The sequence below is a fragment of the Marmota monax genome, unplaced genomic scaffold (genome assembly GCF_021218885.2).
Source record: "Marmota monax isolate L192 unplaced genomic scaffold, Marmota_monax_Labrador192_F-V1.1 WCK01_AAM20220418_F8-fsc00069, whole genome shotgun sequence".
Lineage (NCBI taxonomy): Eukaryota > Metazoa > Chordata > Mammalia > Rodentia > Sciuridae > Marmota > Marmota monax.
Window position 1 is genome coordinate 8,652,979 of NW_026695243.1, and position 26,190 is coordinate 8,679,168.

At 36.2% G+C, this 26,190-nt stretch overlaps 1 protein-coding gene and 1 non-coding gene across 16 annotated transcripts in view; both read left to right on the forward strand.

Moving 5' to 3' along the window:
* Window positions 1-26,190, forward strand: part of Ubap2 (ubiquitin associated protein 2) — a 103,886-nt gene that overhangs the window by 50,367 nt on the left and 27,329 nt on the right. For all 15 annotated transcript variants that reach the window (XM_046457139.2, XM_046457140.2, XM_046457147.2 and 12 more), the window contains 9 exons: window positions 749-803; window positions 3,458-3,561; window positions 8,530-8,582; window positions 13,649-13,716; window positions 16,295-16,484; window positions 20,227-20,440; window positions 23,095-23,369; window positions 24,180-24,349; window positions 25,623-25,836. In XM_046457139.2, the coding sequence (XP_046313095.1) occupies window positions 749-803; window positions 3,458-3,561; window positions 8,530-8,582; window positions 13,649-13,716; window positions 16,295-16,484; window positions 20,227-20,440; window positions 23,095-23,369; window positions 24,180-24,349; window positions 25,623-25,836 (1,343 nt within the window). The remainder of the gene's footprint in view (window positions 1-748; window positions 804-3,457; window positions 3,562-8,529; window positions 8,583-13,648; window positions 13,717-16,294; window positions 16,485-20,226; window positions 20,441-23,094; window positions 23,370-24,179; window positions 24,350-25,622; window positions 25,837-26,190) is intronic.
* Window positions 16,619-16,699, forward strand: LOC124101465 (small nucleolar RNA SNORD121A). Its single transcript, XR_006854617.1, has one exon. It is a non-coding gene; the product is annotated as a small nucleolar RNA SNORD121A (small nucleolar RNA).

Sequence of the window (26,190 nt, forward strand, 5' to 3'; positions counted from 1 at the left end):
GTCCATATATGTATAAATAACATTCATAAAGTCCCAGATGTTTTTTGTTGTTATTGTTGGCTATGTGTTTGGTGTCACATCCAAGAAATTATTGCTAAATTCAATATTATGGTGTGTTTGATCTGTTTTCCAACAAGAGTTTTGTAGCTTTAGCTTTTAATTATGGGTCTTTCCTCCTGTCTTGTGTGCTGCCATTATTCTCATTAGTCATTGTCCTATTACTAGAAACAATGTTTAGTAACACTGTGAGATTACTTTGTAGGTTCCTTTTTCTAATTTTCATTTCATTTTTTAGTGAAATTTAGTAGTGGTTTATGATGTCATGTTGTATTGTGCTAGTTTTTGGGTTTGTGTGTTTCTAGGGATTGTACCTAGCTAAATTGCTGAGGGTGGCCTCAAGCTTATGATCCCCCACCCTGCCTCAGCCTCCTGAGTCACTTGGATTACAAGTGTGCGCCATCACGCCTGGTTCACTCCATAGCTTTAAAAAAATGCAAACCATTTTATAATATAACCTATGTTCAGCCATCACGTTTTACAGATATTACACATTCATAACTAAATTTTCTCTTACTTTTGAACTTCTTAACTTGGGTGGGTAATTGTTTCAACAAGGAACCAGCACATTAAAGTCATGGGTGGGAATGTTAGGGCTAGTAGAAACAACAATGATACTGTGTATGTGGTGAATATAGGATGAAGTTGATGAAGACATAATTAGTAAAACATATTTTTGCTTGATTGTAAGGATTTGGACGTGGCAGAGGGAGAGGAATGGGAAGATTCTCAGCCCAAAGCATGGGGTAAGTCACCTTCAACCTATTTTTGTAATTATTTTCTTCCTTTGCTGTTACTGTAGTTTCCCTTCCTGTTTGTTGTCCCCAGAGTTTTATATAACAAGTAAAATAGTTCAAATTAAATTAATGTTTCAAGGGAAAAAAAAGGAAATTAATGTTTCAATGGGCATTAGAGCAGGGTTTCTAGCCTTGACACTATTGACATTTTCAATTTAAAAATAATTTATTGAGGTAGTGGGATGTTCTGAAAATTGCAGGATGTTTCGCATTCTTCTTCTCTTTTCCTTATTTGATGCCAGTAGCATGCTTTCTGAAGTGTGACAGTGAGAATGTACACATTGCTAGATGTTCCTGGCATGTGTGTCTGTGCATGTACATAATCTGCCCTGGTTTGGAACCACTGCATAGGAGTTGGTAAATCGAACACTTCTCCTTCATTGATAAGTACATGTAATGATTACTCATAACCAAGTGGCATTTTTGTCCTAAATTATGATAGTAAAGAAAAATGTACTAAATAGGTGTAGTTTATGATTGTGTCATTGTGTTTGGGTTTTCTTTCTTTTTTTGGTACTGGGGGTTGAATCCTGGTGACTTTTACTACTAAGTTACATCCCCAGCCGTTTTTATTTTCCTTTTTTGAGCCAGGGTTTCACTAAGTTGCTTAGGGCATCCCTAAGTTGTTGAGGCTGGCCTGGAACTGTAGCCCTCCTGTTTCAGCCTCCTAAGTCACTGGGATTACAGGTGTGGGCCATTGTGTCCAACAGTGTTTGGGTTTTCTTTTTCATCATTTTGCCTTAAAAACCTTAGTTTACACTGGATTTTTAAAATATTTTTAAAAAATTGTAGATGGACACAGACCTTTATTTATTTTTACATGGTGCTGAGGATTGAACCCAGTGCCTCACACATGGCAGACAAGCATTCTACCTCTGAGTCACAACTTCAGTCTCTACTGGATACTTTTTAAAAAATTGTATTAAAAAATCTTAGGGTGGGCTGATGGTGCAGCTCAGTGGTCGAACACTTGTCTAGCATGTGCTGGGTTTGATCATCAGTACTGCCAAATAAAATAAAACAGAAACTTAGGTTAAGCTGGGTACTGTGGTACACTGTAATCCCAGTGATTTTTTGGAAGCTGAGTAGGCAAGGATATAGCAAATTAGTCAGGGCAAATTAATAAGACCCTCTCTCCAAATAAAAAAAAAAAAATAAAGAGCACTGGGAATGTAGCTCAGTGATAAAGTACCCCTGGGTTCAATCTCCAGTACTGCAAGAAAAAAACAAAAACAAAACAAAATTTTAGGGTAGCCTTATGGTAAAACTCAGGAAGGAAGGGAGTAGTTCCAGGAAAAGCCCTTTGTCTCTCCACGGCTTTCAGGTGGTACTCTTGGTCAGTTCCTTCTCAAGTTGTTGGTACCTCCTGTCATCCTGTTTTCTGCCTGAGGATATTAAGGAAAAAAAGGAGGGATGAAAATACATGTTTAAAACTGGCAAGAGGGGATGGGGATGTGGCTCAAGCCGTAGCGTGCTCGCCTGGCATGTGTGCGGCCCGGGTTCGATCCTCAGCACCACATACAAATAAAGATGTGTCCGCCGAAAACTAAAAAAAAAAAAAAATATTAAAACAAACAAACAAACAAAAACTGGCAAGAATGTTAAAATATCCAAGTATATCCCATTACCTTTAAATTATTTTGTGGATTTTTCTGTTCACTTGTTTTTTGAAAATTTTTAAATTAGTTTTTATTTTGACCTTTGCTTACCTTATGGGGTTGTTCAGTAGAATTTTAATGAATGTATCAGGGATGTTGAACAAAACCTTTTCTTGTCTATATTCATTGGTACTATAAAAGAGGACATAATTTTGTTGTAAAAGATTCATAATTGAGGGGAATTGAGGAAGGGAGGGAAGGAAATAGTACTGGGGATTGAAATGGAGAAATCTTATGCATTTCTGAATATGTTAAAAGGAATCATGTATAACTGTATAACTGTATATATATATCATGTATAACTGTCGTGCACTAAAAAGTAAAAAATAAATATACCATAAAAAGAAAAAAAATTACTCCCCCCCCCCAAAAAAAAAAAATAAGATTCATAACTGGGCCTGGGGCTGTAGCTCAGTGGCAGAGCATTTGCCTACCATGTGTAGGCAATAGGTTCTATCCACAGAACCACATTAAAAAAATGTGAATGAAATAGAAGTATTAAAAAAAAGAAGACTTGTTATGTATTAGTTTTCTGTGGGACTTCCTATTAATTCCTTTATTTTGACTTTAAACATTCCTAGGTCTCTTGTTTGACTATTAACCGATTCTGTTTGGCTTCCAAGATCACAGGAGATTGGGCATGTTCAGGGTGGTATGACCGTAGACATGTTTCCGATCTCTATGGCTACTTTAAATTGCGGAGACCATGTTGTAGAAAAATAGGGCCATGTTGCAAGGCTATATGGAAGATCCCTACCTTTTTAGAAGATCTGCATCATGGAGGCTAGATGAATTCACTGCAATTAAATAGTAGAAGGAGGGAGAAGATTTTAAAGTGGCTGCAAGGAGGAACTGGGCTTATTTTATGAGAAGATTGTGTACAGTTAATTTTGTGGCTTGATGCTTGCTTCATTTGCCTTTATTTTTACTTATTTTAAACTCCAGGACATTTAATCCTGCAGACTATTCAGATTCTACATCTACAGATGGGTGTGGGACAAAACTAGTAGTTTGGGAAGCTACTCAGAATGGTGCAGAAGAGGGACCTGGTAAGTGTTCTGTTTTTGTTAGAGATGGGTTTTAAATGTTTGGGAGTTTTATATTGTCCTACAAAGGTAAAGCCCAAGTGTGCTAATGGAGACTAAACTGAGAATGATCTTAGTTGGTTCTTACCTCCAGAGTCTCTCACTTATAAATCTCCTTGATAAGTTTGATTTTTCCCCCCCTTTCTGAACTCTGAGAAAGAGGCAGTATAAGGAAATCTGTATAAATCAATATCAAGCCATACTTAATTTCAGAATGTGTAGCATACATATACAGTTTCATTGCCAAAGACTTTTTACTGGAATGGCAATATTTAAACACTGTTAATGGTGTATAGTAAAATTTGGTGAGATAGTTGGGCACACTTCTACATGCTTGTCATCTAACTATTTGGCGTTTGAGGTAGGAGGATCGCAAGTTTGAGGCCAGAACTAAGCAATGTAGTGAGACTCTGTCTGAAAATGGAAAATAAAAATAAAAAGGCTAGAGATGTAGATTAGTGGTAAAACCACTACTGCATTTGATCCCTATTACTGTAGACAAAAAGAATTAATTAAATTTTTTTTTTTAATTGGCCAGATAAAGAGATGGGTTTAGGGCAATATTCTTTTTGAAGGTTTTTCTGTATCTTTGCTATTAGCAGATTGTTTCTGAAATTTATGGGCAAATGTTTACATAAAGCTCTTCAGAAGATTTATTGGTAATAATATACACAACTGAGATTATATTAATAAAAACATAAATTAATATTAACTGAATGAAATATGACCCCAAACATAGGAAGTTATCAAAAGACAAAACATCTATAACATGAACCCTGTGTAAAAAATGGCTCACACCTTTAATTCCATTCAACTTGGAAGGCTGAGACAAATTTTTGGTCAGCCTGGGAAGCTTAGTGAGACACTCACTATCTATCTTCAAATTAAAAATAAAGGGCTAGGGATGTAGCTCAATGTTAAATTGTCCCTGACTTCAATCTCCAGTAAGACTGGGTATGGTCAGAATGCTAATTTATAAATTTGGTAAAAAAATAGTATCTGCCAAACAAATTGAAAAGTTCAAGTGGGAAGGGAGCTTGGTTAACATGGAGAATGAAAACAATGAAAGGTTATGTAATTTGAATGTTCAGGAGTCATCAGTCTTAAGCTTCATTGCTTGAGTCACAGTATCTTTTCACAGTATGGATTGTAGTAAGTTTACTTCTCCTTGGACAGTTAATGCAACGTTTACATATAGGTGCCCCCCATCTTATTGGGTAGGTATGTTCCAAGGTACCTAAAACTGCAGATAGTATCCTTTTGTGTGTGAATATGCACACATACTATGTATTTTTTCCTATACACATATACTTATGATGTCATTTAATTAACAAATGATCCACTGTTAAGAGGTTTACAATAATAGCCTCATAATAGAACAATTAAAACTATACTGGGGGCTGGGGCTGTAGCTCAGTGGTGCCTGCCTTGCATGTGTGAGGTACTGAGTTAAATCCTCAGCACCACATAAAAGTAAACAAATAAATAAATAAATAAACATATTGTGTCCATCTACAACTTAAAAAAAATTACAGGATTTTTTTTTTAAAGTTATGAGAATATACTTGGTCTTTCTGGAACTTACCATTTAATATTTGTGGATTTTGTAGGGCTATAGAAATTGAAAACACAGATGAAGGGGTGGGATTGTGGCTCAGAGGTAGAGCGCTCACCTAGCATGCATGAGGCACTGGGTTCGATTCTCAGCACCACATAAATATAAAATAAAGACATTGTGGCCACATATAACTAAAAAATAAAAATAAATATTAAAAGAAAAAGAAAAAAGAAAACACAGATGAAGCAGGACTACCTGTACTTAGCTTTGACTCTGTGTTTCAAGTGCTGACCATTTTCTTTCAAGGGTACTTACATTGTCTTGATATTTAAAAATTTTAATATTATATTGATCTAACAACCTGGCATCAAATGCTCACAACACAGCTTAGGATTTACCAAAAAAAGTTATTTTGGTTTGGTAACAGTGATGCAAAAACTAACTAAAACATTTTGTCTTCTTTTTTCTTTCTAAACTTTAACTTGTAAAAACATTATTGTATGAAGGTATATGTGGGTTTACATTGATATAATAAAAATACCTTTGGGGGTTGGGGTTGTGGCTTAGTGGTAGAGCACTTGCCTTGCATGTGTGAGGCACTGGATTTGATTCTCAGCACCACATATAAATAAATGAATAAAACAAAAGTCCGTCAGCAACTTAAAATTAAAAAAAAAGTATAAAAAATACCTTTGGGGGGAAAACGGGGTTTTTTTTACTTAAATATGTGAATGTTTTATTTAAAAAGTTTGTAGTTAGGGCTACATGCCGAAGTACACATGTTATTCCCAGAGGCTCAAGAGGCTGAGACAGGAAGATTGAAGATTTGAGGTCAGCCTTACCCTAAGCAATTTAGTGAGATCCTTTCTTTCTTTTATTTATTTTTTTTTTTTTGGTAGTAGGGTTAGAACCCAAGGACACTTAACCACTGCTCCACATTTCTGGCTCTTTTTATCTATTTTTAAAAATTTTTTGAGATAGGGTGTTGCTAAATTGCTTTAGGGCCTTACTAAATTGTTGAGGCTAGCTTCTTGAACTTGTGATTCTCCTGCCTCAGTTTCCTGAGTTCCTGGGATTACAAGCAGGCACCACTGTGCCTGGCAAGTCCCTGTCTTAAAATAAAAAATAGAACTGGAATGTAGCTCAGTTGTAAAGCCCTTTGGTCTTAGTCCCCAGTACAAAAAAAAATTTTTTTTTTAAACAGAGTTAGATATATGGCTGGGAGATGTAGCTCAGTGGTTGGTATGTATATACAAGGTCATTTATAAAATGATTATAATATTTTCTGTTTTTATAAATGATAGCTAAAAAAATTATTTTTTTTTATATTTTCACATCCATTTGACAAGATTTTGAAAAAGTTTTATAGATTGGAATTCAAGGTGCTACAGAATATTTGTTGTTTTTCTTTTTCCTATGTGGCTTTTTAGGTTGTATCATTAGAGGACTAACATCAAGTTAAGTTGAACATAAATCATTCATCTGAAATTTATTTATTTTGGTACTGGGGATTGAACCCATGTCCTGGCATATGCTAGGCAAGTACTGCATCGTTGAGCTGTTACTCAGCCTCCCATAGTGGGGAATGAAACCAGGGTCACTTTACTACTGAGCCAAAGCCCCAGCCCTTGTTGTTATGAACTAGATTTTGTGTAGTTGCCTATGCTGGCCAGCTGTACTGATTCCTATTAGGAGCAGTTGCTAATAGTTTTTTTTTTTTAATAGCCATCTTCTTTCTATCTTTAAGAAAATACCTTTATTCAGAGAGATTCATATTTTACTTATGTCACTTCTGGAGAAATCATGATGAGACAACACAAAGGATCAGATTAATTAATTAATTAATTCAATTATTGAATTGAAAATTTTTTTAAAATATTTATTTATTTATTTATGTATCTTTAGTTTTAGGTGGATACATTAGTTTGTTTTTATGTGGTGCGGAGGATCGAACCCAGTGCCTCATGCATGCTAGGCCATCACTCTACCACTGAGGCACCATCCCAGCCCCTTGAATTGAATTTTATTAACAATTCACAGACACAGCCGTCAAGAGATACTGAAGAAGTAGGCAGGAGGTATTTGGGATCCATGGTTTTCATTCTGGGCATACATGTCCTGTGGTTCAGAGTAATAGCTGAGTTTTGTAAGCAACATATATAGGTTTCTCCACAACCAGAAATATTTTCAATTTTGAATTATCTACATTTTTTCATCCATAGAGTAGCATAGTATTTATGACAATTTAGAGGAACCTGTGCTGTTTGAATCCATGTATTTTGTGACTGTTTGCCATAACTGATCCTAAGTTTAGGATATTGTATTATAAATGTTCCATCAATAAGGATTCTTCCTCAGAAACACGAAGAAGTTGGATGTTAGATTATTAACACGATGTCAAGGGAGTTAGATTTGGTTACCTCTGTTCCTTTTTTTTTTTTTTTTAAAGCAGAAGTGTTTCCCTACTTTTTTTTTTTTACACACAAACTTGAAGCAAAATAGGATTTTGCATGTCAGATGCTTAATTCCTTTCTTCCCATGAAGGAACTGAAAACATCCACAGTCCCTTTTTCTAGCAGTGGTTATGGTTAATGCTTTGATTCCTTACTATTTAAAAGTAATTTCTATAGTTAATGCGTTTACATGCATGCTTTAAAATGTAGGGGAATAAATGCTGTACTTACATAAGTTAGCATTTTTGTATAGCAACATTTTTTCTTCAAAGCACTTATAAATGCTGTATGTATAATATTCTGTGAGAACTGTTTGAACACATACTTTCTACCTGTTCCAGCTCCTCTGGACTTATGGTAGCAGACCTGATCAGAGCAGCAGAATTGTTAATTTTTGGGGGGATCTGTGAGGAAACCATGCATTGGATCTAATATTTTTTATTAAAAGGTCGCATCTCTAGATTTGGTAATTCTGTAATTCATGTGAATTAGGGTCTTGGGCAAATCTGCCTTAAAAATGAATATTGTTTCTACTTTAAGGCATTCTATAAGAGATTAGTTAAATGTTAAATGCATTTTTTTAAAATGCTGTTTCATGTTTTCTTTCTTTTTCTTTTTTTTGATAGTTTCCAGCTTGTATTTCCTTAATCATGGTAGGATTGCTTGGGTATTACTTAATTGAGGTGGAATCAATTTGAGACATATATTTAATTTTATGTATGTAACACTAAGTTGCATTTGAAAACATTCCTGATTTTATTGAGAATAGATTAAGAATGTCATATTTCTTGAGTTATAATCTGATTGCTAAAAGGGGTATATGATTTTTTTTTTTCTTGCATGGTACATGAAAAAGAATCAGTAGGATTAAGGATGATATTTGACTTTGAGCTGTATTCTTTGGTTTTCATTTCCCAACAGATGCCTGGAAGAATTCTGTGGAGGAGTGGCCAACAGAGGACTGGAATGAAGATGTAAGTGTTTGGTGTCAGATCAGACCCATCTTTTGGTGTTTGGTGTGGGCACCTGTGCTTGGGGGAAAACTGGATCCTTTATTTCATCTTGGCTTCTTTTACTAGCTGTATTCTTAGAGCTACCTGTCTTTTTAAGCATATGATTCTTAGAAGGCAGTTGGTTGGTTCAGGTTTGCAAGGATCATGTGATTTTATGCATATGTCTGCTAAAAAGTGACTATATGTTAAATAGAAATGAAATCATTTTTAAAGTGTTTTCTGTTTTATTTATATTGATAGCCAACTGACTGTATCCTAAATTTGTGGAGTAATCCTTATTCTTTAAAGTGTTTTTATGAAAGGAGAGAGTCTTATGTTTTGCCTCATGGTTTAAACTAACCTGGGTAAGTTGTTCTGATTCCCCACTTAACCCCCATTTTTTGGATACATAAACGCCACCCCCAGCACTGGGAATGGAATTCAAGGCTTCATCCATGCTAGGAGTACTTGGGAAAGAAGTAGCATCATTTCTACCTGACTTTTTTTGTTGTTGTTGTTGGTACCAAGGTTTGAGCCCAGGGCACTTTACCACTGAGCACATTCCCTGCCCTTTTTATATTTCTGTTTTTTATTTTGAGACATTGTTTTGCCAAGTTGCTTAGGGTCTCACTAAGTTGTTGAGGCTGGCTTTGAAAATATTTGATCCTCCTCAGCCTCACCAGTCACTAGGATTATAGGTGTATGCCACCGTGTCCGGATTTACCTGAGTTGTTTAATGACATTAGGCAGGGCAATTTTCCCCGATTCTTTGTTTTTAAATTTTTTTTATTTTTTTTTATTTGTGAAGAGAGGAATGCGCATTCCTTTACATACAGCATCATTTGGCTTCCAGGCACTATTTTAGAAACCCCATAGTGCCCACCCTAGCTATTTGGGAGACTGAGGCAGGAAGATCACAAGTTCAAAGCCAGCCTTAGCAACTTAGTGAGCCCTAGTCTCAAAATGCCTACTAAAGAAGGCTAGGAATATAGAAGTGTCCCTGAGTTTAATGTCTAGTACTAGTGGTGGTGGTAATAGGGAGACCAAAATAAACACTCTAGTGGGCTGAGATGTGGCTCAGTGGTAGAACGTTTGCCTTGTTCACACAAGGTACTGGCTTTCATCCCCAGTACTGCCAAAAAAAAAAAAAAAGCCTTTAAAAATAGATGAAAACATTATAATATAGATTCATGTTTACCTTGCAAAAATTAAGGACTTTTGGAGGGGATGGACATAATGATCAGTGGTAGAGTATCCTGTGTGAGGATCTGGGTTCAATCACCAGCATCATCAAAAATAAAAATATATGGGGCTGGGGATATGGCTCAAGTAGTAGCACGCTCACCTGGCATGTGTGAAGCACTGGGTTTGATCCTCAGCACCACATAAAAATAAAATAAAAACTAAAAAAAAAAAAAAAAAACTAAAAGAAAACCTTAAAAAATAAAAATATAAAGGACTTTTTTTTTTTTTAATAAACGAATTCTGGCTGTGTTGCCTATGCTGTCCTTAAATGCCTAGGCTCAAGGGATCCTCTGCCTCTTCCTCCCAAGTAGTTGAGACTGACTGTTAGGCATGCCACTTCACACTGTCAAATAATAACAAAGCATTCCCCTTCCCCGCATGGCACTGGTGATCAAACCCAGGGCCTAGAGCATGCTAGGCAGGCACTCTACTACTGAGCTATATACCTCCAGCCCAGAAATGTTACTTTTAGTGAATTCAATTACAAGTGTTTCTACAAAACTTAGCACTTATGTTTTTAAAATTACTACTAAATCTGGCTAACAGGGAAGGTGCTGTAAGAGTGAGAGAGTAGGGATGCTCATTTGATTGGAAATTTAGGGTATATTTTTATTCTTCTATATACTAACCATACTTCCTTGTGGTATGATGTTATCTACTCCTGGCTGTCCTAGATTTTGGATCATACAGATATAAAATATCTGTAATAGTGAGGGGCTAGACTAGATACATGATAATTTGAATTAGTGGAGGAGTGGGCACTAGTGGCAAAGGGATGTTAAAGTGAGTAGTCTATGGTATCTTGCCTTATTTTAAAAAGATCTATTTTACTGTGTTTTTTGTTTGTTCTTTGGGATGGGGATTGAACTCAAGGTAACTTTACCACTGTGCTATGTCCCTGGTCGTTTTTCTTTTTTGAGACAGAGACAAAGTTGCTGAGTGTCTGGCTAAATTGATGAGAATGACATTGATCTAGGAATCCTGCTCAGCTTCCCAAGTAGTTGGGATTCCAGGTTTGTGTCACCACACCTGGCTTAAGATAGAATTCTTTTTTTTTTTTCCTACTTTATTTTATTTTATTGGGGCATTATAGTTGTACATAATGATGGGATTTGTTGTTGTATATTTATATATACACACACTATAACAAAACAATTTGACCATTATGACTTCCCAACACTTTTTCCCTTCTTCCTCCTGCACCACCCCCACTATTGATCTCCCTTTGATTTTCCTGAGCTCTCCACCCCCCACACTTTTCCTTTTCCTTTTTTCTGACTTTCACATATGAGAACATATGACCCTTGACCTTCTGAGTTTGGCTTTTTTTGTTTAACATAATACTCTCAAGTTCCATCCATTTTCCTGCAAATGACATAATTTCTTTATTTTTTTTTTTAGAGAGAGTGTGAGAGAGAGAATTTTTTTTTTAATATTTATTTTTTAGTTTTCAGTGGACATAACATCTTTGTTTGTATGTGGTGCTGAGGATCGAACCCGGGCCGCACGCATGCCAGGCGAGCGTGCTACCGCTTGAGTCACATCCCCAGCCCTAATTTAATTTTTCTTTATGTCTGAATACAGCTCTACTGTGCATAAACAGCATGGTTTCTTTATCTATTCATCTGTTGGTGATACCTAAGCTGGTTCCATTGTTTGACTATTGTGAATTGTGGTGCTGTAAACATGGGTATGCATGTATTGGTTTAGTATGACTTTCATTCTTTAGGATAAATACCGAGAAGTAGAATCTGAGTCATGTGGTGGTTCCATGCCTGATTTTCTGAGGAACCTACACACTGATTTCTATAGTGGTTGTACTAATTTACAATCCCACCAACAATGTAAAAATTTAGTTAGTCCTTTTTCTCCACATCCTGTCCAGCAGTTAATGTTGTATTCCTAATGAAGGCCATTCTGACTGGGGGGAGATGAAATCTCAGTATAGTATTGATTTGCATTTCCTGATATGCTAATAATGTTGAACATCTTTTTGTATTCTTGATGGACTTTTTTTTTTTTTTTTTTTGTACCAGAGATTGAACCCAGGTGCACTTAACCACTGAGCCACATCCCTAGCCCTTTTTTTATATTTTATTAGAGACAGGGTCTCCCTGAGTTGCTTAGAGCCTTGTTAAGTTGCTGAGGCTGGCTTTAAACTCTCTGATCTTCCTGCTTCAGCCTCCCGAGTTGCTGGGCTTACAGGTGTGCTCCATGGCACCTGGCGATATTTGTATTTCTTCTTTTGAGACATGTCTGTATAATGCATTTGTCCATTTATTAATTTTTTTTTTTTAGGTGTTTAGTGTTTTTGTTTTTTTGTACTGGGAATTAAACCTGGGGCATTTAACTACTGAGCCATATCCCAGCCCTTTTTATTTTTTATTTTGAGACAGGGACTCAATATGACACTTAAGGCCTTGCTAATTTGCTGATGCTGTCCTTGAACTTAGGAACTTAAATTTGTAAGTTTCCTTGAGGCAAAAATAGATTCATAGAAGGGCCTTAAAATACTACTTCAAAATAGGGTGCAGCACAATTCCTTGTTGAATCAGTATTAGTTAAGCACCTTTTGGTGTCTGCTCTGGCCCTGCTTTTGCATATTACTGCCTTGGGAAATCTGATCTTACAGTGTTTCAGAATTCTGAGACCTATAGGGCTGATAAGAATTATAGGAACCCCGGCTGGGGTTGTTGCTCATCATTAGAGTGCTTGCCTAGCACGTTTGAGGCGCTGGGTTCGATCCTCAGCACCACATAAACAAACAAATAAGTAAATAAATGAATAAATAAATAAATAAAGGTATTGTGTCCAACTACAACTAAAAATATATATGTATTATGAAAAAAAGAATAATTTCATTTTTATTAGTTTTTTCCAATTTATCTCATTAGAACATTTTTCAACCTATTCTAAAAAGAACACATATCTTTCATTAATGTCAATTGAAAAATGTATCCTGAGTGCCCCAAAAGTGAATTAAAACAATATGCACAAATCTCAAAATATGATGAGTGAACGAAGGCAGGGAAAAGAATGCATATTTTAATTTTTTTCCATTTACTAGAAAATGCATCCTAATCTATAGTGCCAGAATACATCACACTGTTTTCCTGGGGATGCAAGTATATGTAGAATTGAGGTATACAGGGATAAGAGAAAACTTGGGGAGTAAAAAAAATGTATTTATTGTCTTATTTTTGGCGATGATTTCATGAGAGTATACATATGCCAAAACTCAATTATTCAGTTTGATTATTTGTGGTTTATTTGTGTTATGTAATTCAAGAAAATTAGTTTTCAAGATAAGAAACCCGTGATTTTTAAAAAGGAAATATAAATAACTAATCAATGCAATATAAAAGACATCTTTACTTAGGGCAAGAAAATGTCAACTATTTCACCTTTTCTCCTTTTTTCTTTGTGGTGCTGGGGATCAAACCCAGGACCTCATGCATGCGTGCTAACCAACCACTGAGTTAGATCCTACTTCTCTACTTTTTTCCCATCTTTTTAAGTAACATCAGGGATAATTTTTGGTCTTTCCACTTTATATAATAACAAATAGAGTAGTGAGATGTGTTGATTTTCAGTGTGTTGTTTTCCATTATTCTCTCCCTTGCCCTTATGTGAAATCATTCTTGTAGGCTGATCTAAAAGAGTACCATCACCTGAACAAAATTACTTGTCATGGTCCCTCCTGTAGTTTATTCCAGTACTGATGACTAAAAATTGTTAGGGATTTTGTAAATATTTTATATAGGATAAGATTAAAAAAATTTTTTTTCTAACTTTCCATACAGCTTTCTGAAACAAAGGTTTTTACTGCCTCATCTGTTCCAGCAGAGAATCATGTCACACCTACACAAAGGTAAGCACTTTTGCCCGTGTTTTATTATTAAAAGCAATTTTTATTTTATTTTGCTGTACGACAAGAGTTTTCTTTTTGGGGTCTCTTTTTGATTTTCTTTTTTCATCTAAGACTAAACTTTAATTACCTCTACCTGGTGTCCTAACATCTTTGATTATTTCCTAATGGGTTGTATTCACTGATGGATTAAAAAATAGTGATAATTTTTGTGATTTGGTACCAGTTGTGGTAAATTGTTAAACCTATTTAATGGCTGTTTCACTTAAAAAAATTTTTTGACAGAATAAATAATTACATTCCATCCTTTCATTTCTTTTTTTTTTTTTAAACATTTAATTTTAAGTTGTAGGTGGACACAGTACCTTTATTTTATTTTTATGTGGTGCTGAGGATCCAACCCCCTGCCTCATGCATGCTAGGCAAGTGCTCCACCTCTGAGCCACGACCACATCCTTCCTTTTTTTCTTCATGTAATCATATTTATTTATATTCCTCCAACCTAATACAAACTTCTCGTTTCATATGGGTTGTTCTAGTATTTAATCTACTAGACCAAAGAAAAGGAAGGGACTTTGGGGACATCAACAACATTCTTAGAATGTGTATTGAACTAGATGTCTGATTTTTTTTCATGATAATGGAAATTATTATTTCCTCATAATTTTCATGATAAAAGACCTATGAGGATGGTTTAAAATGCAATGACCTGGAATGATGAAAACCTGGATGTATGTGAATTTTGAACCTAACATGCCCAGTCTCATGCTAAATGAGATAATTTGTAAGACCTTATTTTCATTTTTTTAAAGAGAGAGAGAGAGAGAGAGAGAGAGAATTTTTTAATATTTATTTTTTAGTTTTCAGCGGACACAACATCTTTGTTTGTATGTGGTGCTGAGGATCGAACCCGGGCCGCACGCATGCCCAGGCGAGCGCGCTACTGCTTGAGCCTCATCCCCAGCCCCTGTAAGACCTTATTATAGGGAAATAAAAATAGTGGAAGTTACATCTTATAATACACCATTGTATGAATTGCTCGGAATTTCTTGTTAAACGCACATAACTTCAGTATATTTGTGACTCAATAAATTTACTAGAGTCATGTTCTTTCTTTCTTTTTTTGATGGTACCAGGGATTGAACTCAGGGGTGTTCCACTACTGACCTGCAACCACAGTATCCTCCCCACTCCACCCAACTTTTGTTTATTTTTTCGGTTCTCACAAAGCTGTTGAGACTGTCCTTGAACTTGTGATCCTTCTGCCTCAGCCTTTTGAGTAGCTTGGATTATTAATGTGTACCACCATGCCTGTCCATTTTCATTTTTGGAAAAAAATTAATTGACAATTTTTTAGTGGTTTGTTTATTTTTCAGAAGCATAATGTGCTCTTTTCCACATGTATGTCTTAACAACTTTTTTGGAATACAACTTTCTCTGGGTTTTGATAGTAATGCAAGCAATATTTATGATGGGTTATAGGTCTTAAACTATCCTTGATTTGTTTCCCAGGCATTAGGTTACCATAAATGAGAACATTATTTTGGAGTCCTATATATTTGTCTAGAAATTCAACTTGGCTATGGGTAAGGGAATGACAATGTATAAGGAATGGAAATTCGGGCTGAGAAATTTGCTGTGTATCAGTATTAAGTACTGAATTATTTTAATTAAAGATTAGTCTTAAAAGGAGAAAAAAATAGACCCCAAAATGGAAACACTTGTTCTCTAGCAAAAACAGGCATGCTGAGAATTTCAGTTTAGAATATTGATGGAAACAGTTCTTTGAAGGGATTATTAGAGCACCATTTTAGGTAATCTGGTGCATTTTTACAGGTACTACAAGATTCACCTTACCTTGTAGGTAAGTTTGGAGAAGCTATTATAGGAAGATCGCTCATTCGTGCTTAATATTATCTGAATTTTACTTCTTGATGCTTTCAGGTTTTAGGCCACGTTTCTCAGATTTGAATATCTGTCATTCTGGGGGCATTGTAGGAGTTCTAGTGGATCAAGTATTTGTTAATTTGTTGTGCCTTTATACCTGAATTTATCAGAGAGAAAATTACATATGGTTATAGGATAGAATGTAAAACTCTTATAGATATTTAATTGTAAACATGAGAATTCAAGATCTTCTACCACGGTTAAGTTCTCATTCTCTAAAAATGTTGATAAACTCTGCTATATGAAAAATTTAAAAACTCTGGTTCCAAATAATAAATAAGATAAAATATTCTAAACAAAATGAGTCAAACTTTAGAAAATTATTAAAGTTTTCATAATTGCTTCAGGTTTTCATATCAGTCAACAATGTGTCATTTATGTGAATATTGACAAGTAGTTTTTCATTATTGTTTTCTTCAAAGTCATGCCTTAGTCTCTCTGGCATTGTAATCTGTTTTTAGTGATTGGTGTCTTCCTTTTCACCATCTTCAGTCTTCAATTTCATTTTACAAAGATTCTGTTCACTTAGATAATTTCTAGCTTAAATTTATTTTATATTGATTCACTTCTTAGATTCATTAGTTGGTAAGATTTGCTTATAATTGGTTTCCTGATTTGCTTTTTGTCTGCTTAGCATTGATCTAGTATCCTTGCTCCAGAAGCCTGTCCCTCCCAGTCAAGCCTCAGATGTCAACTCCTTTGAAACCTCCCAACAGCAGGGCTTTGGCCAAGCTCTTGTCTTCACAAATTCTCAACACAACAATCAGATGGCACCAGGAACTGGTAGCTCCACTGCTGCCAATTCCTATTCTCCTCACAGTCTGGTAATTTACTTTTATTTCAGTATGGGATTTTAAGGAATATACCCATTAACAGCTGTATTGTAGAGTATGACACATACCTTATAATTATGTTCTCATAATTAGTATAAAATATAATATTTCTACATTAGATCTTGGTCCAGAAAACAATGATGTGATAATTTCCAAGCACATATCTGATGTTTCCATGTGGAATTTAATTACTGAGTTTCCTGGACAAAGATAAAAAATTTTTTTTCCTTTAATGATAAGTTTTCAACTAACAATCACTTTGATTGCAAGCATTCTTATTAATGATTTTTTGGTTTCTTTTTTTGGATTTTGTTATATAGTCTGCCTATACTCAATGTGTTAAAATTTTAATTTGGTTTTAAGTTTACTTAAATCCAAAGTTTGACCAGGCATAGCAGCACTTGCCTGTAATCCCAGTGACTTGGGAGGTTGAGGTGGGAGGATTGCAGGTTTGAAGCCATTCTCAGCAATTTAGTGAGTTCTTGAGAAGTTTAGTGTGATCCTGTCTCAAAATAAAAAGGGCTGGGGATATATAGTTTAGTGGTAAAGCCCCCTTGGGTTAAGTCCCATAACACTCCCCCCCCCCCCGCGCGTGCAAAAAAAATGCAAACTTTGTAAGTATTAACTTGCTATAAAATCCTGTAAAAACAATTCTTTTAACGTCTTCCGGGGTGCTCATAGTTTTTACAATTTTCTTTTTCTTTTTTTCATAAAATAAGGCTGCTTTTTAAAAAAATGTCAGAGTTTAAGGCTCTTATTTGGATGTGTTTTCATTGAAGCAATGTCATCCAGTGCTCCCTGTATAGCTTTTTTTTTTTTTTTTTTGAATGCATTTATTTGTTTATTTTTATGTAGTGCTAGGGATCTAATTAAGTGCCTTACACAGCTAGGCAAGTGATCTACCACTGAGCCACAACCCCAGTCCCTGTGTGACTTTTGATGAGAGCTAGGCTCCCATCAGAAAGAACTCTGGACCTGTTAGTGACGAATATGAAGATAGGCTGATTGGAGTAAAGCTTAACTTAGATCCAGCATAGCTTGGGAAAGGATGTAGTTGCAGTAAGGTGAAATGAAGTCCATGTCCAACTGTAGAATGTTCAGAGCTGCCAGATGGTAGGTGGAAAAGATATGAACATAGACTTACAACTTTCATTACTGGTAATTATTTCTTTCTGTGTCATGTTTTACTTGATCAATTGTCAAGAAACTGAATTTTCACTTCCATGAATTAAGTAGTTCACTGTACCCTGATAAAATTGAGAGTTGAATATGCAGATATGTCGTTGCACTCTCTTATTTGCAGTCACACTTCACTTTGGACAGGGTACCTGCATTTGTAGTGTCATTGATATGAGTGCGGTCAGTGATTTGAAGTGAACATGGTATTTTTGTCTTTTATGAGATAGGCCTAATAAACTTCCTGAATTTTGATTGAACCAACAACTCTCCTTTCTTCTGTGTCTTGCTACTTGCCTCTGTTATAATGCTGTTCTTGGTGATTTTCTGATCTCAAGTAAAACTTGAGTTTTTACAGTAACCATTCAGTAGGTTGTGTAATGACCAACAACTTGAGGACTGCAGTAATAATTGTTTGAGTAGTATTACACTAGAGCAGTGATTCTCAAAGCTATTGCAGTTTAATTATAAACATAATATAATTATATAACATATATAATTATAAACATCAGGAAAATTACACAGGACAAAATAAGTTGCAATCTGTGGGATTGGGACTTGGGTACTATGTGTTTATATGTGCATTATAAATATGTGCGTACTATTAATACACATATTTTTAAGGCTTTTTAAATTGGTTCAATGGTTAGGTGGCAATTGGAGGTCCTGTACTAAGTGTTACCTAGGGCAGCCAGCAGTTGATTGACTGAGTTCTTTGTGTTGTAAAGTGCACACAAAGTACATCAGTAAAGCTAGCTGATGTATGATTGAGGTTATATAAGAAATGAGGAAGAAGAGAGCAACATTTAGGTAGACTTCCTTGAACAGGTTTGCTTGAACTGGGTTTTGTGGGTTTGGTGGTGACATGGACAGCAAATCTGACCCAGTGACAGTAATATTTATACAACTGTTTCTGTGTTCTGTGTTTTGTTCTATATTATGAGTCATGGAATCAGATCTGTGATTGATATGTTACAGTAACCCACAACGTAGCATTTTGCTCACATTGGAGAATTTTAGATTTCCTTACAACTGGAATATTCCCTGCCATTGAATATTAATGAAAAATAATCACATCAGTTTTCTTGCAGTAACTTTGTGGGAATATGAAATATTTATTTTTGACCATGGATTTAAAAAAAATTTTTTTGTAGTTGTAAATGGACAGAATGCCTTTATTTTATTTGTTTATTTTTATGAGGTGCTGAAGATCAACCCAGTGCCTCATGCATGCTAGGCAAGCACTCTGCCACTGAGCTACAGCCCCAACCTGACTGACCATGGATGGTTTTGACATGTAATTTTGTCAGAGAACATATCAGGATGACTTAAAAATGAAAAAGGCAATTGCTTTTCCCCTGTATTTTTCAGTCTTTGGCTTTTGTTCTTTTTGGATCTTGACATCTGACTTGACAGGACAGATGGAGAAGGAAAAGCATTATTTTTTTGTGAATTTACTTATGAAGAAGCTTTGTTGTTTCTGGTCTTCTAAAAAAATTTGAAATGGTTGAGTGTAGTGGCACATGCCTGTAATCCCAGCTGCTTGGGAGGCTGAGGTAGGAGGATTGAAAGTTCAAAGCCAGCCTCAGCAAAAGTGAGGCACTAAGCAACTCAGGGAGATCCTGTCTCTAAATGAAATACAAACTAGGGCTGGGGATGTGGCTCAGTGGTCGAGGGCCCTGAGTTTAATCCTTGGTATGAAAAACCTCAACGAATCTTGAAATGAACCTCCAGGAAACAAGGTATTTGCTCACACTGAAATACTCATGTCTTTCCTTGTCTAATCTTTGAATATTAACATTTTAAGTTCTCTTCTATAACCCCTATTTGACCTTGAAGGGTGACCTCAGGGATTATGTCTTTTGTGACTAAACGTATTCTAATCAAAAAAGAATTCAAGGGCTGAGGGCATAGCTCCTTGGTAGAGGGCTTGCCTTACATGCACAAAGCTCTAGGTTCAATCCCCAGGACCAAGGGAAAAAAAAAAGGAATTCAGTATTTCATAGATTAAGAAAGTATTGTGTTTTGTTTGTCAAGCATGTGTATCATTTACTTTTTCTTTTCAGTTTAAAGAAGTGATGTTTAATGGTATATTTGAGGCATTACTTAAAAAAATTGTTTTGGTTGTGGTGGTGCACACCTGTAATCCTAGGTTTTCTGGAGACTGAGGCAGGAGTATAACAGATCAAGGATAGCCTGGGCAATTTAGCAAGATCCTATCTCAAAATAAAAAAGGGCTGGGGATATATCTTAGTGGTAGAGCACCTCTGGTTCAATCATCAGTGCTGGGGGATGAGAGTATTCTTCAAATCTATGGCAAATAGTTCTGTTCCTTTTAACTTCATGTCAGAATCAGGAAGGAATGTTTGTTGGATTTACTTAGTAAGTTACTGCATCTTCATCATTTTTTTCATATAGTATTTTTCTAAAGTGAGGCTTACCAGTTCCAATTTTCTAGGTTAAAGTTTTTAAAATACTTCTGAAAATTCTTGTGTTTTTAAAGCCTTGGGTAGGAATTCTGTATTGCTAAGAATTTGTTGTTTTTTTCCCTTTAAAGTCATCTGTCCTTGGCTCAGGATTTGGAGAGCTTGCTCCATCAAAAATGGCAAATATCACAAATTCCCAGATTTTGGACCATTTAAAAGCTCCAAGTTTGGGACAATTTGCCACCACTCTGAATTCACAGCAGAATAATACGAGTCCCCCCAAAACTACTACTTCATGGGACCTCAAGCCTTCGGCATCCCAGGCCTCTGTTCTCAGTCATTTTGGTAAGTATATATTTTCTGTGCTGGTTTGCCTTTTACTGCAGACATGCTAACTCATTAGCAAAGTGTGTTGACTTGTGAACTCTGTAAAGTGGATCTTGTCCAGAGGCATTTCTTCTAACAAGAATTCTTATGGTTTTTTTAATTAAATCAAAAGTCTTTTTTTGTATTATAAAATACTTGCATTTATTTGTTGTTGGTGGTAGTAGTAGTAGTAATAGTCATTCATACTTGGAAGAGATGTATAAGAGCAAGGTATCATGAAAATATGAGTGTACAACACTTTGAGTAAATGCATATCTAGAATTTTCTGAGCTTAGTAGAAACACGGTGGTGACAGAAGATGGAACTTGGACAACATTTTTAATCATACCTTTTATGGGTTTGGAATACAAAGCACTTGCCTAGTGTGTGTGAAGCCCTGAGTTTAATCCCCAGCTCTGGGGGGGGGGTGGGGGGAATCTGTACCCTCTGAAATGTTTTCTTATTCTGACATTTTGCACGTGTCCACCTCATTTGGTCAAACTTTGCTCTCTCCTATTTGTGTGTGTATTGCATGTGTAAGTTGAATGTTTTCTAAACAGAACTCTCACAGATACTGTGATACTACTTAAACTTGCCTGCCAGTGTTTTAAGGAATAGTGGGGGATATTTTAATGATAATAGTTGGTTGTTTGGGCTTCTTTTTATTAAGTTCTAATGAGAGACATGGAAGCCCATTTCTATAGTAGATGAAATGGCTTACTATGTCTAAGTACGTGAGATGACTTCTAGGAAATCTAAGGAATCTCTTTGGGAGGTTCTATCGAGGCTGGATACATAGTTACCTCTGTCTAATGCATAAGAAAATTAGGGATTCCCTAAAGGAAAACAGGTGTTGGGCATAAACTATGTTCTTTATATAGACATTTTAGGCACAATGAGCCACTTATTTTGGTTGATGTGTTGGTACCTGTTGTTTAGCACACCCCAACGTTCCAGGTTCCAGATGCCAGCCAAGGGTCATCTTCAGGCAGACATTTATTATAGCAGTTGTAGCCTCATCTGTTCTGCTGCATACTTATTAAGAAGTGGTAGAGCCAGCTGCAGTGGTGCAGGCCTGTAATTCCAGCAGCTCAGGAGGCAGGAGGATTGCGAGTTCAAAGCCAGCCTCAGCAAAAGCGAGGTGTTAAGCAACTCAGTGAGACCCTGTCTCTAAATAAAAATACGAAATAGGGCTGCGGATGTGGCTTAGTGGTCGAGTACCCCTGAGTTCAATCCCTGGTACCCACCTCCCTCTCCCTCTAAAAAATAGAAGTGATAGAAATATTTAGATTGTAAGCATGTTATTCCCATGTTCTTTATGAAGTTTGTATTTTCCATACATGCTTCTAATCCCAGGTTCAGAAATGGATTCACCTAAACTGGATCTGCCGTTTAGTTTTTATAAATTATATTTTGTTGGAACTCAGCCAGTGTAGCCGAAGTCTGGCTATTTCCCACAAATTCAGCGTTGAGTAGTTTCTGACAGATAACTTTCAACAATTAAAATTTATATTATGTGTTCCTTTACAAAAAAAAAAAATTCCCCATGTCTCTCCCATATGACAGAGGTGGCATTTCAGAAAAATCCACATGAACACACAAAAATTAAGGTATATAGTGTATCTGTGTATTTCGATGCAGTGTCTCTGAAGATAACCATGAAATGGTTACAGTGCTTGCCTCTAGACTAAGTATGAAAGCAGCAATGGAAGGAAGATTTGTATTCTTCATATTCATTCCTATTTAAATTTTGTAACATCACATTTATTTTTCAAAGTAAAATAAGTTTTAAAAGATACATGTAGGGCTGAAGTTGTGGCTCAGTGGTAAGAATGCTTGCCTATCACATGAGGCATTGGATTCAAATAAATAAATAAAATAAACATATTGTGTTCATCTACCAAATATTTTTTTTTCAAGTGGCTGGGGTGGTGCATGCCTGTAATTCTAGTTGCTTGGGAAGCTAAGGCAGGAGGATGATTTCAGTTCAGCCTTGACAACTTTGCAAGAACCTGTCTCAAAAAATAAAAAGGGATAGATCAGTAGTAAATCACACCTGGGTTTAATACTAAGGAACACACACAGAAGTTATGTATGCAACCCATAAAACACAACCAGGTGCCTGGGACGTGTGTCTATTGGTCTGAATATTCAGATAGCTAAGATGGGAGGATTGTGAGTGCAAGGCCAACCTGGGCAACATGCAAAAACTGTCTCCAACCCCCCGCCCCCAAACACACGAAACAAAGCCATAAACAATAAAAACATAATTATCTGTTAGCTAATGGACACGCACATGTAGCACTTTAATAGTGTTTGTAAACATCCCTGCTCCATATTCTCTAGCATAAAATATATGTCCTCTCTGCATAAGAAATAAGGTATAAACCTACTTTGGCATTCTTTTCCAGTTACTATATTATACATTTTAATTATTTTCTCTTTCTCCCCATCCCCTCAGTGTGTGTTTCTGTCTGTCTGGCTCAAGAGATTCAACTAGAAGATGACCATAGAAACTGGTGGTGATTGACCTCTTCATAATCACTGAGGTTACAAGAGGGATTTTGAAATTCTTGTTGCAAAATAATTGTTGCTGCTTCTTCTTTTTTTTTCTCCCTTTACATATTTCATAGATTTCAAATCTCAGCCTGAGCCATCCCCAGTTCTTAGTCAGATGAACCAGCGACAGCAGCACCAGACCCAGGCAGTTAGCATTTCTACTCCTGGTTTGGAGTCCTTTTCTTCCCAGTCAAAACACCGAGAATCAGCACCTGGGGACAGTATCTCTGCTATGAACAAACTTTTGCAGCTCCCTAACATGGCTGTTGAAAATATTGCTGTATCTACCCACCAACCACAGCTCAAACACATTAAACTCCCTAAGCGACGGATGCCTCCAGCTTCTAAGGTGGGTATTCCATCATGAAGTCTTTTTCCCAAGGATTTGGTGGATGATAATCTAGCTCATATAGTGGGATACTAGGCTTAGAAACTGTAATGCAGTGTTTGAAAACTGAGGATTTGGTCATTACTCAGTGACTGGGATAATTTACAGGGAATAGCTTTGTACTGAGAACCAGAGTCTTTTAATTCAAACGCAGACTTGAGAATTGGCTAAAAGCACTCTTTTTCTTATGTATTCTGCTATGTGCCATAGTTGGAGGCTGTGTGGATCTATGACCAGTTAATAAGTTCGTAATTTGTATGTTCCTGAAAATATGTTGCTCAGTGTACACTCACCCACTGCCTCAACTCTATTCCAACTGCTTTAAAAAGCAATGGGTGCCATTTATACTGACCATTCCCATATGACCTTTAATTTTTTGTTGCTCTTTTCCCTTCAGAGTATGTGTGTGTCTGTTGCTCTCTCTCTGGTACTGGGGCTTGAACTCAGGGGCACTTAACCACATCCCCAGCCCTTTTTATATTTTATTTAGAGACAGGGTCTCACTGAGTTGCTTAGTGCCTCACTAAGAGGCTGGCTTTGAACTAGTGATCCTCCTGCCTCAGCCTCCTGAGCTGCTGGGATTACGGGTGTATGCTACCATGCCTGGCCCTTCACTCTCTTTTTAAAGGATCATATCCTTTTTTCTTTTTTTCTGTCTCTTACTCCTTGTTTCTGCCTTTATAGCCAGGGAACCCCGTTATTTGCTTGGCCGTGTTATAAGCCTTTCAGACTTGGAGTCCCTGTCAAGATAGCTTAGCTTTGCCTTTTCAGAATGCAGCTACTGCAGTGGAGATGCCTGGTTCAGCAGATGTCACAGGACTAAATGTTCAGTTCGGAGCCCTGGAATTTGGATCAGAACCTTCTCTCTGTGAATTTGGATCAGCTCCATGCTGTGAAAATAGTAATCAGATTCCCATCAGCTTGTATTCCAAATCTTTAAGGTATAAAACTTTCCACTTCTCTGGATTTGACCAAATTTTTTTTTTTTTCTGTTCAAAATAAAATAGAGCCTAAGAAATCATGTCATAGAGGTAATAATATATCCATGGTAATAAGTTTATACAGCCATCAATAATGTTTAATTCCAGAGCTTTTCTTCCTTTACCCCCCAAGAGAAACTTCATACCTGTGGCAGCCACTCCCAGATTCTCTTCTCTCTGCCACCCCTTGACAACCATTAATGTGTGCAGGATTTGCCTAACTTGGGACATTTTATACATCTAAAGTCATGTAAGATGTGACCTTTTGTGTCTGTCTTCTTTAACTTAACATAAGTTGTATGTATCCTTTTTCTGGCCAAACATTTCATGGAACAAAATATAGGCCATATTTTGTTTATCAATTCATTATTTGGGGAACATTTGATTTCTTTCTTCTTTTTGGTAATAGTGACTCATGTTACTCTGGACATTCATTACAAGTTTTGGGTACTTTCTTTTTTTGGATATATAACTAGGGGTAGAGGTTTTGGGTCATATGGTAACTGTTGTATTCAGACTTCTTCCAAAGTACATGCATATTTTGGGGGGGATGGGTGTCTTAACTGCATCATCTTAACATTTCTTCCAGTAATCTAGGAAGGATCCAATTCCTCTACATCTTTACAATACTAATTTTCTTCCAGTGGAATATTTTATAATAGAAAGTCCTAGGGAGCTGGGGTTGTGGCTCAGCAGTAAAACGCTTGCCTAGCACGTGCAAGGTGCTGGGTTCAGTCCTCAGCACTACATAAAAGTAAATAAATAAAATAAAGATATTGTGTCTGACTACAACTTTAAAAAACAAAAGGAAATCCCAGATTTGAGATTTTGTCAGTTTTCCATGTTCAAAGGCCCAAAATTGGTTGTTTTGAGTTACCTTGAGTTACATGGTTCTAGATAACTGATTCATTAAAATATCTTAACGATTCCTAAAGATATCCCCTCATCTGTTAGTCTTGTTTGGGGGTGGGGAGAGGAATTGTTGAACTTTAATAGAATGTAGTAGTGTAAATTTTTAGTTGCATGTTTAATTTAGAATATAAAAGTGGCTGGGGTTGTGGCTCAGCGGTAGAATAGACTCGCCTAGCATGCATGACGTCCTGGGTTCCATCCTCAGCACCATATAAAAATAAATAAAATATAGAATATAACAGTAAATTGATAATATGGTTCTGTTTAATGATACCTATGTCAAGCAACATCAATCTATGTCTGATATTTTTATTCTTTTTAGTGATCCTTTGAATACCTCTTTACCTATGACCAGTGCTGTACAGAACTCCACGTATACAACTTCAGTCATTACCTCCTCCAGTCTGACCAGCTCATCCCTCAGCTCCACTAGTCCAGTAACAACATCTTCCTCCTATGACCAGAGTTCTGTGCACAATAGGATCGTGTATCAAAGCTCTGTGAGTCCATCAGAGTCAGCACCAGGAACCGTTATAGTAAGTGGTACTTCTGGTTTCTTCTCCTTGGCAGTACTAGTGTATGATAAGTTATGCTTTGAGGACAAGATTTTGTTTGAAATCCACCAACCTTTTGAGGAGAATCTTTATAGTTATGTTGAGTTTGGTTGTAGCAGGCATCTCTAGAGCTCATGCATGTAACTACACATACTTAGTGGAGAAAACCAAGACTATTAAGTAGTACAAGCATTGGTACTGGATGCACCTATATGGTTTGATATGTGTGCATTCTAAATGATTCTTGTACTCATCTTTGTGTTACTGATAATTTTTCATTGACGGGATATTATTCCACATTACCATAGCTATATTTATTATTTTATAATTATGTAT